General features: G+C 34.7%; 2 protein-coding genes across 2 annotated transcripts; both read left to right on the top strand.

Annotated features, from left to right (window-relative positions):
- The first annotated feature begins 1,900 nt into the window (after window positions 1-1,900).
- On the top strand, window positions 1,901-4,575 carry LOC125216372 (probable rhamnogalacturonate lyase B). The gene is made up of 9 exons (XM_048118063.1): window positions 1,901-2,016; window positions 2,103-2,156; window positions 2,232-2,468; window positions 2,547-2,682; window positions 2,761-2,934; window positions 3,036-3,188; window positions 3,268-3,453; window positions 3,537-3,952; window positions 4,032-4,575. The coding sequence occupies exons 1-9, from the start codon at window positions 1,931-1,933 to the stop codon at window positions 4,396-4,398; spliced, it is 1,809 nt and encodes a 602-aa protein (XP_047974020.1). The 5' UTR covers window positions 1,901-1,930; the 3' UTR covers window positions 4,399-4,575.
- Window positions 4,576-6,089: 1,514 nt separating this feature from the next.
- On the top strand, window positions 6,090-11,026 carry LOC125209624 (rhamnogalacturonate lyase B-like). Its single transcript, XM_048109214.1, has 14 exons — window positions 6,090-6,178; window positions 6,416-6,455; window positions 7,420-7,541; window positions 7,615-7,668; window positions 7,742-7,858; window positions 7,983-8,102; window positions 8,956-9,091; window positions 9,180-9,356; window positions 9,436-9,582; window positions 9,651-9,836; window positions 9,905-10,046; window positions 10,121-10,277; window positions 10,356-10,472; window positions 10,561-11,026. Exons 1-14 carry the CDS (start codon window positions 6,090-6,092, stop codon window positions 11,024-11,026), a joined length of 2,070 nt encoding a protein of 689 aa, XP_047965171.1.
- The last annotated feature ends 2,777 nt before the right edge of the window (window positions 11,027-13,803 follow it).

The following is a 13,803-nucleotide window of genomic DNA, read 5'->3' as shown; positions in this document are numbered from 1 at the left end:
TGCATTTGTTGAAAATAGCTGCTTATCAACATGTACGAAAATTGAAATATAATTTATCAAATTTTATCACCCGAACATCGTCGGAACATATGCAATTGAGATCTCGTTGGAATCCTTATTAAATTATCTTTAATTTGATATATTTTTTGCGAAAAAATAATTTAAATTGAGAGAGTTACGTAAATTTAAAGATTTGAGATGATTTTGAGGAGAGAGAAAGTAGTTAGTTATAATTACTACATATAGGATTTGACATTAATACCCTTTTAATTTAATTAATAATGATTTAAATTTAAAATATATTACACTTGCATTATATTAACCACAAGATCTTCTAATCTAATGGTTGAAAATTGGTCTCAATTTGGGATTGGTAATTAGTTAGCAATTGATTACATCCCTATGTTTTATTTTGCATAAATCTCAAATATTAGAATTTAATTAGCATGTTTATGTTTGAGTTGAGGCATATATCTCAATTAATCATAATTAAATGTTTTACATTTTTATAAATATAACTAATTTTCATCATTATATAGTGGAGTGATCGCATGTTAATTTTATCAGCAACAACCCGATTATCCCGCTGGGATAGGCCGAAACCCTAGCTTTTAGAGTTAGAGTTGAACTTTTATAACCCAAAATATAACCCGATTACCCATAACTCGAGTAGGATTGCCCTAAACCTGCTGGGCCGACTCGATTGACATCCCTAAACAGGATTATATAAATTTTGTTCAATTCCTACATCCATAACTAAGCACGAGATTTTAGGTAATATATAGTCCTACTATTCTATTGTAATTGGCTCGTATCTTTTTTTTATATCAAATATAGTTTAGTAATTTGTTTTTGGCAAAACAACAGCATTAATTAAACTATTTTTACTTTATTCTTTCACCGCTAATCTCACTAAATATAATTTTCTTAAAATTATAGGTAATATATTTTTTCTAATCATAAAGAGGTATTCCATAATTTAATATGAATAATTTCATCATATTTTTTGTGATTTACATTAAAGTTTTCAAATAATTAAACTATTGTAACGTAGTAGGTATTCTTAAGAATAATTAATGCAAGATTCATTTGTAGTTCACCGAGAATTAATGTATAAACTATAAAGGCTTAAACATAAATCATGAATGGTTGAATTTTAGTTTCTTGTCCGCCAAAATTCCGCCCAACTCACCTAAACAGTAAGAAAATTCGTTTAATAGCCTTCCAGAATTCCTTTGACATAATTGGTCATCAATTTTTCTTCCACAGCAGACATTAAACCTCAGGCGTCTACGGTGGGATACGATTTAATTTTAATAAGATAAGGATAAATAATTAATAAATTAATTAATCTATATTCGTGTAATCAATATATATTTAGTTAATTATATTATACACATATTACAATTTGGTTGTAATAACGGAAAAAAAGGAAAAAGCTGTTCAAATTCTACTTCCCTATAGTATTTTAATAGTAAATACATATTCAACTCCGAATTATATACCTAAATACCTAATGCAATACTAAGTCAATGTTTTAGTCTAAATGAGATTTCGTTTACCACACCACTACCATTAGATTTTGTATAAATATGTAGCAGCTATATTTGGAAAGCATAAACCTAGTAGATATCAAATTAACTCTTGTCATAATTGTAGTAGAACTCGAATTCGAATTCGAAAAATCTTATTTCACATGCTTTGTTCCTGGCCTGTTCACACTAATCAACTCATCGACTATTTATACGATTAATCAACTTTGGTCATATAAGCCAAAATCAAGCACAAGTTCAGCCTCTGTAAGTCTTTAAATAAACTCTACATATATCATCAAATTATTAAAAATAATCATCAACTATATTATAAGGTGACCAATTTGATTATTTTTGGGCAGGTGGAGATAGACAATGGCATTGTTAAACTGACATTAATGAATCCGTCCGGGTTGATCACAAGCATCGGATACAAAGGGGTCGACAATGTTCTTGAGTATCGTAACGCAGAAGGCCGAAGAGGGTTAGTGCAACCTCTTCCAAATGTTAAAATTCATGAAAAATATTCATAGCCTTTTTGTTAATTGGAACGAGTTTTTGCAATGCCAGATATTGGGACATAGTGTGGAGCAGGCCAGATCGCAACGGAAGCAATTTTGACACGTAAATAATCAGATCTCTAGTTTTATACTTGAACATTTGGTTTAGTGAAATTGAAGTGGTGGTTGTTGTGTGCAGGTTGTATTGCACAAGGTTGAGAGTTATAGAAGAAAGTGATGTTCAAGTTGAGATTTCATTCATGAAGACATGGGATCGCTCGCTTGATGGAGAAGTGCCTCTCAATATCGATAAAAGGTTTATTCTCCTGCGCGGATCTTCAGGTTTCTACTCTTACTCGATATTCGAGCATATGGAAGGATGGCCTGATCTCAACATAGACGAAGCAAGAATCGCCTTCAAGCTTCACCAAGACATGTAAGAATCACATTCGTATTTATAAAGACTAAGTGTTCTTTTCTCTAGTTGGTGATGCTGATAAATTTTGTGGTGTAGGTTTCATTACATGGTAATATCAGACAACAAGCAAAGGATCATGCCATCTGACAATGACAGAAAAGTAGGGGATACGCTTGATTACCGGGAAGCTGTTCTGATAACACATTCCAGCAACCCTCGAGTAAGAGGAGAGGTATGGGAATAAACATGGATTCAGTTTTATGAATACGAAAACCAAGTAGTGTATTGAAAAGTGTAATGAATGAATAAGGTGGATGACAAGTACCAGTACTCGTGCAATAACGAAGATAACCACGTGCATGGCTGGATCAGCTCTACTGGCCAGCGTGTCGGATTTTGGGTGGTGATGCCCGGTGATGAATTCAGAGGCGGCGGCCCTGTCAAACAAGACCTCACATCACATGCCGGCCCAACTTCCTTAGCTGTCAGTCTACTCTCATGATATATATATATATATCAACATTTCACAATATGGAATGATGGACTAGTTAACATATATATGTATATTGTTTTTTTCATGGGCAGACGTTTTTCAGTGCACATTATGCTGGTGTCAACTATGGAGTTAGATTGCGCAACGGAGAGCATTGGAAGAAGGTGTTCGGCCCTGTTTTCGTCTACCTCAACTCGGATCGCAACAATAACTCTACTGCCATTTGGGAAGATGCAAAGAGACAGGTCCTTTTTTCTTTTCTTGCAATGCACAAACCTTAAATTGCATCAGAAACAATATTCATTTTAGTTTTCTATAAATCAGACAGCAAAAGAGAGGAAGAAATGGCCATATGACTTCCCACAATCACCTGATTTTCCAGATGCCAATCAACGCGGTGCAATCCGCGGACGACTGCTAGTACAGGACAAGGAAACCGCGGTAGCAAAATCAGCATATGTGGGATTGGCCCCACCCGGAGATGTTGGTTCATGGCAAGATGACTCTAAGGTTACATAGTTACTAAATTAAGTAGTACTAGTTAGAAACAAATTATAAGAGGATTTTTGCTAAAATCCTGTTTCATTTATCAGGGCTATCAATTTTGGACACGAACGGACGACAGAGGCTACTTCAGTATAAAAGGTGTTAGACCAGGCACATACAACTTGTACGCTTGGGTGCCAGGCGTCATTGGAGACTACAAACACCACAGCGAGATTACGATCCGACCAGGGGAGCAAGTTCAAATAGGCGATGCTGTGTACGCTAGTCCAAGAAATGGTCCAACGCTCTGGGAAATCGGGATCCCTGATCGTACTGCAGCCGAGTTCTATGTCCCAGATCCAAACCCTCTCCTTGTAAACAAACTATTCATCAACCACCCAGAAAAGTACAGGCAATATGGCTTGTGGAACAGATACACAGATTTGTATCCTCATCACGATCTTGTTTACACCGTTGGAGCCAGCGATTATCACAAGGACTGGTTTTTCGCCCATGTAAACAGGTATGCATCTATAGCAAGTTAGCAACTAGCAAGCTCATTAATAAAGAGTTTTGAATTAATGTGAAATATACTTTTGTAGGCATGTGAATAAAGAGTATGTCCCAACAACATGGCAAATTGTGTTCAACTTAGGAACGGTGGTGAGGAGAGGAAGTTACACGCTGAGGGTAGCGTTGGCATCTTCGAGTTTTGCAGAAATACAAGTAGGGATCAACAACAACAACAACAACCAACGGCCTCATTTCTCAACGGGGAGGATTGGGAAAGACAACGCGATTGCAAGGCATGGGATACATGGGCTTTACAAACTGTACAGTGTAACGATATCGGGATGTCAGTTGGTTGAAGGAAGAAATACAATATATCTGAGGCAATCGCGAGGCGGATACCCATTCACCGGTGTCCTGTACGACTACATTCGCCTAGAAGGCCCGCCTCCACGTTAAACTTAATGCTCGCCTTTTCTATCAAAATGCTCACTCTGCATATATATATGTATACATTAGAATATAGTACACAGTTTTTTTCATCAATTCTTTTCATTCATGTATTTTAGTTTTACAAGCATTATTGTCAACATGAATAGTGCTGTTTGTTATTTATTCAAGTATGTATGTTTTTCATTTTCCATGGTGCTTTTCTAATTATTTTTTGAGGGGATTTTGTTTTTATTCAAACAACTAGTTTCATATCTCTCAATCCCACCAAAATTATGTAGATATGATACTAACATGGAACAATGATATTCACAAAATAAGAAGAACAAAAGAATTTTTATACTAACAGTTGTGCAACTTGGTGTTTACTTGATAGTATTAAAACTTAATTGCTATGCTATGATATCCAGAAAATGGCAAATGGCATGATTGAAACCACTAGAAGGGTTGCGTGTTCGTATAATCTGTTGTTTAACATGATTAAGTGATACACATAGATATATTTTAAATGTAGTAATAGATTATTTTTATTATTAACTTCAGAATTTTATTAGCAAGTTGATCATGTAAAAAGGTGACAAAAATGAAACCAAAGTTCTATATTTATCTGGTAGTACAATTTAAACCCTCGAGAAATTAAATGGTAATGATCATTATTACAATAGTACTTCTAAACAACGTTAGACATAAACACAAAGTATTAAAAAATATGTAATTGTGAAAATGTGATTGTATTTTACAGAGTTTTAAATGTAAATTAAAAATATACCATGGCCAAAAATACCACCCCCATGCGGCGGTGCAGTGCCTAGCTACCCAGCAATGCACACTGCCATGGCCCCGGTGCCAATCCCCTTCCCCTGGTACCCCACCCAGCCGACCCCCTTGCTAAGCGGGGGTGCCGCGTACCGTACCCTTCCTTAGTGGTGTGACGCTCCCTCCCCTCGGTTACCGATGGCCTCCACCCTCTTTTTTTTTTTTTTTGGTTTCAATTTTGGCTTGATACAATATTGAGCAATTTCAATGGTTTAATGGGGTAGACGTTACACCATATATAGTTCATTTGAAACATATGCATTTTCTGGTTTTTTTGAAGGACAATAATGAATAGGTTTGGAATTTGGAAGTCCAAACTTAATTAGAAATTAGAATTGTGATGGACGTGGCATTAATAAGAGTAATATGTTAATTATTAATTACATAAAGAACCCTTAAAACAGCTATAGCTTAATCCAGCCAAAATCTTGTTAAAGATTTCTAAGACGTGAACACACGTAAGAATCAATAATTATAGAAAAAATAATACCTCGCATTATTTATAACAAGTAGCAGAATTACAGCTTAAACCATGCATTGTTCAACCAATCATATAATTAACAGTAATAATATAATCCTAACAGAACTCGTATTCGAGAAATTTGCTACTACTAGAACAGACTACAGAGTTCTTGATTTTTCATCATAATCTCCTGAAAAGTCAACCGCTCTCCATTATCAAGAGCAAGTTAAGGCAACCAAATTCACATTATTACAGTTAAGCTTATTGGTACTCCTCTGTTCCTCCGGCGTGTTTTTGAGAGATGAGAGAATGATAAAAAGATTTTATTTCTTCATTCTTACTTCTGATTATATACTTCTATATATATTTGTTATGCTGCGTAGCCACTGGTTTCGTACGTCATCAAATGCGATAGATAACTATGGAGAAGAGTTCACGGCCATCGATTCAACGCTGGCTTCTTATGATGTTGTCTTGCTTCTTCCTTCTTACCATGATTCATGCACATAGGTTTGTTTGTTTTTTTTTTTTTTTTTTTTTTTTTTTTTTTTTTTTTTGATTTAAAGTTTTGAGCCTATACTTGAAGTCTGTTTCATCGTTCAGAATTGTCATGCAGAAAGAAACAAGATGGAATTCATCCATATTGTTCTCTATGAAATATTAATGCCTAATTATATATACTGAATGGAAAATAAATTTTATTCTCCGTTTGTTGCCTCTGGCTCTTATTATATGAATTATTCGCAGGTCACCACCACCCGTCAAACTCCACGTAACGGAAGAACATGTAAGTCTATCAATATATTTGTTGGGTATGATGGGAAGTAAGAATAGTGTTGCCCAATTTATATTGATAGAAAAATATAACATGAATATAGTTGGATTGAGTTTGATCATTGAAATGGTAAGGATTAAAGGTATTTATGAACGCATCTAAACGTAAATATAGATAAAACATGAATAAAAAATGAAGATACATTGACTGACTCTTCATTGAGTACATGAACTGATAGATGTATGAATGTTTGACTAACTTAATTGCAAATTACATATCAACATCCTGAGATTATGAAGAAAACATGAAAAATACTACCTCATATATCATGTTGAATAACACGACTGTAGAAAATACTATGATATGGATATATGTGACTTGATTTTTATTAATCAAATGTAAGATGAAAAATTTATTTATAAATACATCTAAACATAAATCTAGTTAATACATGAATTAAATGTAAATAATTTATACTCCATCCGTCCGCCATTTATAGTCTCATTTTAACTTGGCACGAGTTTACGAAAATGGTTGATTTTGTGAAGAAAAATGGAAATATGAGTTAGTGGAACGTGGACATCCCACTTTTGTATATTTGTTTTATAATATAATGTGAGTGTAATGAGTTATTGGAATGTGGGTCCACCCACCTAAAATGGAGAAAAACAAATGAGACTTTACATCACGAACATCTTAAAATGGCAAAATAAGACTTTAAATCACGAACATCTTAAAATGACAAAATAGTAAGACTTTAAATCACGGACATCACAAGGGAGTACTACAACTCTACATGACTCTTCGTTGAGTACATTAAGGGATACATGCATGAATGTTTGACTAACTTAATTGCACATTACTTCTCAACAATATATACTGGAAATTGATAATTTGCAATACCAAATGATAATGCAAAACCCAAAATAAATTAATAATGAAAACAATACATATTGATCTTTAAATTTTATTTTAGGTGGAGATAGATAACGGCATTGTTAAAATCACGTTGTCTAATCCGACCGGCATGATCACAAGCCTCGGGTACAAAAACATCACCAATATTCTTGAATATCGCTTTGTAGAAGGGCGAAGAGGGTGAGTATAAGTCCTTCAAAATTTTGGAATACATCCGCAATATTTTTTTTAGTTTTCTATACTTGAATAACAGGTACTATGATATTATGTGGAGTAAGCCAGATCACAACGAAAGTTATTTTGACAGGTAAGTTCTTTGGTTTAACAAGGTTTAATTCGTATAATAAGTAAAAAATAAGTTGTCGATGATATTTGTGCAGACTCGACTGTCAGAGCTTTAGAATTATAGTAGAAACAGATGATCAAGTTGAACTTTCTTTTACAAGGACATGGCATCACTTCCTTGATGGAGAAGTGCCTCTCAATATTGATAAGAGGTGTTCCATATGATTTCCATGCATTCATAAATTATACTATTAGTAGTACAATATAATGTTTTTTAGCATGAATTAATTATGTCAACCAAAATAATAATTATATACATATAAAATATATTTCAAGGTACATTGTCCTGCGTGGATCATCAGGTTTCTACTCATATGCAAATTTAGAGCATATGGAAGGATGGCCCGATCTAAACATATATGAAGCAAGAATCGCCTTCAAGCTTCACCAAGACATGTAAGACCTGACTATAATTGAAATTCACAATAAAAGAAAAGGAAGTTTACCAATGGAATTTTCCACGGGAAGCTATACGAATATGTCAGTAACATCAGTTACCGACATATAAACACACCGTTGAAATAATCATAGGTAAATGAGCATTAGTGACTGTTACTACGAATTACCAACGCCGAACTATGTCGATTAACTATCATCATAAAAGTGTCATCTGGCATACCAAAACTTTTAGTAAGAAAAATATATAGTTTCTACTCATACTCCTTCCGTCCACGAAAAATAGGGCACATTTGCCACTTTTGGTTGTCCATGAAAAATATGGCACATTCAAAAAAGAAAAGTTTTCAACAACCACTCTCTTACTTTTTTCCCTCTCTCTTACTAATAATATGGATCCCACATTCCACTAACACTACTTCTCTCTTATTTTTTCCCTTCTCTCCTAATATGGACCTGATATTCCACTAACATTACTTCTTTCTTACTTTTTTTTTTTTCCTTCTCTCTTACTTTACCAATTCTATATTAAAACCCGTGCCATTCATTCACAAAGTGCCCTATTTTTCGTGGACAGAGGGAGTACTAAATTTTCGGGACAATATATACTATGACAGTTTAAGTAGGGTATTCCGTACTGATCCACCCCTAGTAACGCTGCGGAGATTTTGGGGTATTATTTATGTGGCAAACTCGGTAAATATATTGTTTATAATCCAATGTGTTATTTTTTATCAGGAATTTGGTGTTGGTAAGTCGTTAGAAATGTACAATGATGGGGTATCTGTCAATAATTTCCTTCATTTTTTAGTGTAACATTTCTGTATTTAGACTGATGATCTTGAGAGATTAGGTTTCATTACATGGTAATATCCGACGATAAACAAAGGATGATGCCAACAGATATGGATTTGAAAACAGGCCAACATCTTAGTTACAAGGAAGCTGTTTGGTTAACAAATTCCAGCAATCCACGACTGAGAGGAGAGGTAATTAAACTAGTTAAAGATTGAGAACATGGTCTTGTTACAAAAGAAAAGTGTAGTGACATCCAAGATTTTGTACATGAATACACAGGTGGATGATAAGTATCAGTACTCGTGTGACAACAAGGATAACCGCGTGCACGGATGGATTAGTTCAAAATCCAATCTGAAGATTGGGTTCTGGGTGATAACGCCTAGTGATGAGTTCCGAGCCGGTGGTCCTGTCAAACAAGATCTCACTTCGCACGCTTCCTCTACTTCCCTGGCTGTTAGTCAATCTCCTTCATTGTTAATGCTACATACATACTTTTTTCTGCTAATTCATCAAATTGATTTTACAATGATAGATATTCTTTAGTGTGCATTATGCTGGTGAGGATTTTGGAGTGAGATTACGTGATGGAGAGCGGTGGAACAAAGTGTTCGGCCCTGTTTTCATGTACCTCAACTCGGACTCAGATTCCACATCAATATGGGAAGATGCTAAGAGACAGGTTAATTTTCCTCCACAAACATTACAAAGTAAAAACATACGGTTTTTTATTTGTTTCCTACGTAACAGGCTGCCCAAGAGACCAAGAATTGGCCTTACGATTTTCCATTGTCCCGAGATTTTCCCCATTCCAACCAACGAGGCGTTGTCACAGGCCGATTATTTGTCAAAGACCGGGCAATTACACCAGCAATTTCAGCATATGTGGGATTGGCCCAACCTGGAGATGCTGGATCTTGGCAGACCAACTCTAACGTTATATATATACACACGCTTGACTGAAATATATCGTTTAGCACTGCTGAAATTCATTAATATCACAGGGCTATCAATTTTGGAGCCAAAGCGACAAAAGGGGCCACTTCAGCATCAAAGGTGTTAGAGAAGGCATTTACAACTTGTACGCGTGGGTGCCAGGAGTCATCGGAGACTATAAACACCATGCTGATATTATAGTCCAACCAGGTGATCTCATATACTTGCTTACCTTTGACAAGCTAAGAGGCTTATCTAGCATATATATTTTCTAATCCTATCAGGAAGCCAAGTTGGGATGGGTAATATTACGTACACTCCTCCAAGAAATGGTCCGACTCTCTGGGAAATCGGGATCCCTGATCGAACTGCAGCTGAATTCTACGTTCCTGATCCAGCCCCTCATCTAGTAAACAGACTATATGTGAACCACACAGAAAAGTACATCACTTGAGATTTTATTTTAGAGTAATCAAACTAATATTGGGCTTATTTTGGAATATTTCACCAAATGTGCAGGTATAGGCAATATGGTTTGTGGGAGAGATACACTGATTTATATCCTGATCAGGATTTAATTTACACTGTCGGAGTGAGTGATTATCATAGGGACTGGTTTTTTGCCCATGTAAATAGGTATATACATACATGAAACATGCATTGGTTGATAATGTTAAATTTGTGAGAAATGAAGAAAATGCAATTGCAGGCGTGTGAATACAAGCTATGTACCAACAGTATGGCGAATTGTGTTCAACACAAGTGAGGTGATTAGGAGAGGACGTTACACGCTTCGGATTGCATTGGCATCTTCCAACATGGCAGAAATCCAAGTACGGATCAACAAGTTCAAGGGCACTCGCCCCCATTTCTCGACAGGATTGATTGGGAAAGACAACGCGATTGCTAGGCATGGTATTCATGGTCTGTACAGACTATACAATGTGACTGTATTGGGATCTCAATTAGTGGAAGGAACAAACACAATATATCTGAGGCAGTCACGTCCTTCATCGCCATTCATCGGCGTCATGTATGACTACATTCGCCTCGAAGCCCCCGCATGCGCCTCGACAAACACCACGTGTGTTTCCAATGCATCCTGGATTTCGAATTCTCTGCTTTTTAACTTGCTTTTAATTTATATCTTTCACTTTCTTGCTTCTACCTTTCATCCATTAATCAACTAGGAATACTACTTTATACTTTTATTGTTTTATCATACTAGAGTTTAATTGTTTTATTTTTCTTTGATTTCTGCTTATAAGTATGTAAAAAATAAGCGTTTTCTATCGAAAATATGATTGCAGATATTGGACGCACTCCCTCGAGTCTCAATTAATTGTCTCAATAATGATCAGTGCAAGTTTTAAGAAATTACTCCCTCCGTCCGTGATTAAATGTCTCATATTTGACTGGCACGAGTTTTAAGAAATTGTTTGACTTATGTAGTAAAGTGATACTCCCTCCGTCCCGCTTAAGATGACACATTTTTTCTTTTAGTTTGTCCCAACTAAGATGACACATTTCCTATTTTGGAAATTCTCTCTCTCCAATTAACACACTCAACAACTTTTTCTCACTCATATTAAAATATTCATCTTTCTTCCTCTCTCTATTTTAATACTTACACCCACATTTTCTCTTTTCAATTAAACACTTTAACCAATAACTCTTAAAATTCCGTGCTGGCTAAGGAATTTGTCATTTTAGCCGGGATGGAGTAGTAGAAAAGTTAGTGGAATGTGGGTTTACTTTCGTATATTAGTTTTATAATAAAATGTTAGTGGAATGAGTTAGTAGAATATAGGGTCCACTTACTAAATAGTAAAAGTGAAATGAGACATTTAATTGTGGACGGACGGAAAAGGAAAAATGAGACATTTTAATTGCGGACGGAGGAAGTATTTGATTTTGTTAAGAAAAAGTGAGAGGAAATAATTAGTAGAATGTAATACTTAATTTTGCATAGGATAATGATTTTGAGACAATGTCTCTATGCCATATTACCAATATGTTTTTTGCCATAATGATATTTCTTATTTTGATTAGTATAGCCAAATATTAATTTTACAATTCTTTGGAAAGAGAGGTCAAATTTGGGGTATTCCATAAATTTTATTGTCCCTATATTAGGTGGTTTGTTTGTGGATTATATAATATTGACTCAATCTAATAGTAGCATATCTTTTTATTCTATATTATTCGTATCAATTTAAATTTTTCTTTATATTTTTATTTGTATACTCAAAAAATTTGTACATGCTTTCTCCATGTTCCAAAATTTAAAAAATTTAAACAAATTCAAATTTAGAAAGTACAGAATTAAAATAAAAAATTGTTACCAATTTTTAAAAAGTAAAATCATAATTTCAATTAGTATTAATATACCGTATATCAAATTTTTATTTATTGCATGATATAGTGAATTCAGTTAAGAATTCTAATATTTTTATAAAAGAAAAAAATTATTAACTATATAAGTTTGAATATTAAACACTAGATGAGTTAAGAATATGTGATTTTTTTATCGGGGTTCGACAATAAAAATTAAAAATTTAAAGAAAAAATTTTGAAACGGAAAGAACTAAAATCAAAATTTTGGAATTTTTTTAAAAATAAAAATTCGCAAACTCAATTTATATTAATATTAATATTATCATATATCAAATTCAAATTTTTTTTCCATGTTATAGTGAATTGAGCTAAAAACACTATAAGACCCTTCTTGGTATGGTGGAATGAAATGAATGAATGGAATGAAATGAAGGAATGGAATGACATTCGTACCTCCATTTCATTCCTTTGCTTGGTAAATATTTATGTTAGGAATCACCATTCCTTTTGGAATGGCCATTCCATTCCACATGGGAATACCCATTCCATCCATTTAGCTAAGGAATGGTCATTCCATTCCATTCCATTTTCCTTTCTTCTTATTTTAAAATTTAACAAAATTATATAAATATTATTTTATATTATATTTAAATTTAATATCATCACAATTTTATAATAAAATTAAAATTTAAAATTTTTTAATAATTGAAAATTCCACACACACACACACTTCACACACTACACACACTTCACACATTTCACACACTTCACATACACTTCACAAATTTCACACACTTTACACACTACACACATTTCACACATGCACTACACACATTTCACACACTACACATATTTCACACACTACACACATTTCACACACTTCACACATTACATACATTTCACACACTACACGCACTAAACACATTTCACACACTACACGCACTACACACATTTCACACACTACACGCACTACACACACTTCACACATTTCACACACTACACGCACTAAACACATTTCACACACTACACGCACTTCACACACTACACAAATTTCACACACTGCACACACTACATACATTTCACACACTATGCGCACTACACACACTTCACACATGTCACACACTACACACATTTCACACACTTCACACACTTCACACACTTCACACATTTCACACACTACACACACTACACATACTACACACTCTTTGAGACACCTTGTCCCCTACTTTCACGAACACCACCACATGCCTGTTATTTTCACGCCTACTAGTCAGTAGAGTGCCACCTTTATTTCTTGTCTAGGTAAAATCTCAACCCAAGCGTGGTAGCTAACCAAAACACCCAGGAAAGTCACCACAGTTATCAAAACGTGTCCATCCTCGTGGGATTCGACCCTTACCTCCATTATACTAATCAGTAGAAGTGGGTTGAGGAAACTTGTTTGACGCCAGGTCCCGGTTGTCGTACCAACGACTCAGCTGGGTCGGGAATCTCTTCCTGATCAGTTGGATACACTCCAAATTACATACGAAAACCCGAGGAATATACCTGAATAGAGACCCTTCAAATGTGTGTAGTGTGTGAAATGTGTGTGTGTATTGTGTGAAATGTGTGTAGTATGTGTAGTGTG

Source organism: Salvia hispanica, chromosome 3, assembly GCF_023119035.1.
Source record: "Salvia hispanica cultivar TCC Black 2014 chromosome 3, UniMelb_Shisp_WGS_1.0, whole genome shotgun sequence".
Classification (NCBI taxonomy): Eukaryota; Viridiplantae; Streptophyta; class Magnoliopsida; order Lamiales; family Lamiaceae; genus Salvia; species Salvia hispanica.
The sequence above is the reverse complement of the archived record's forward strand: the minus strand, read 5'-3'. Positions and strand labels throughout refer to the sequence as shown.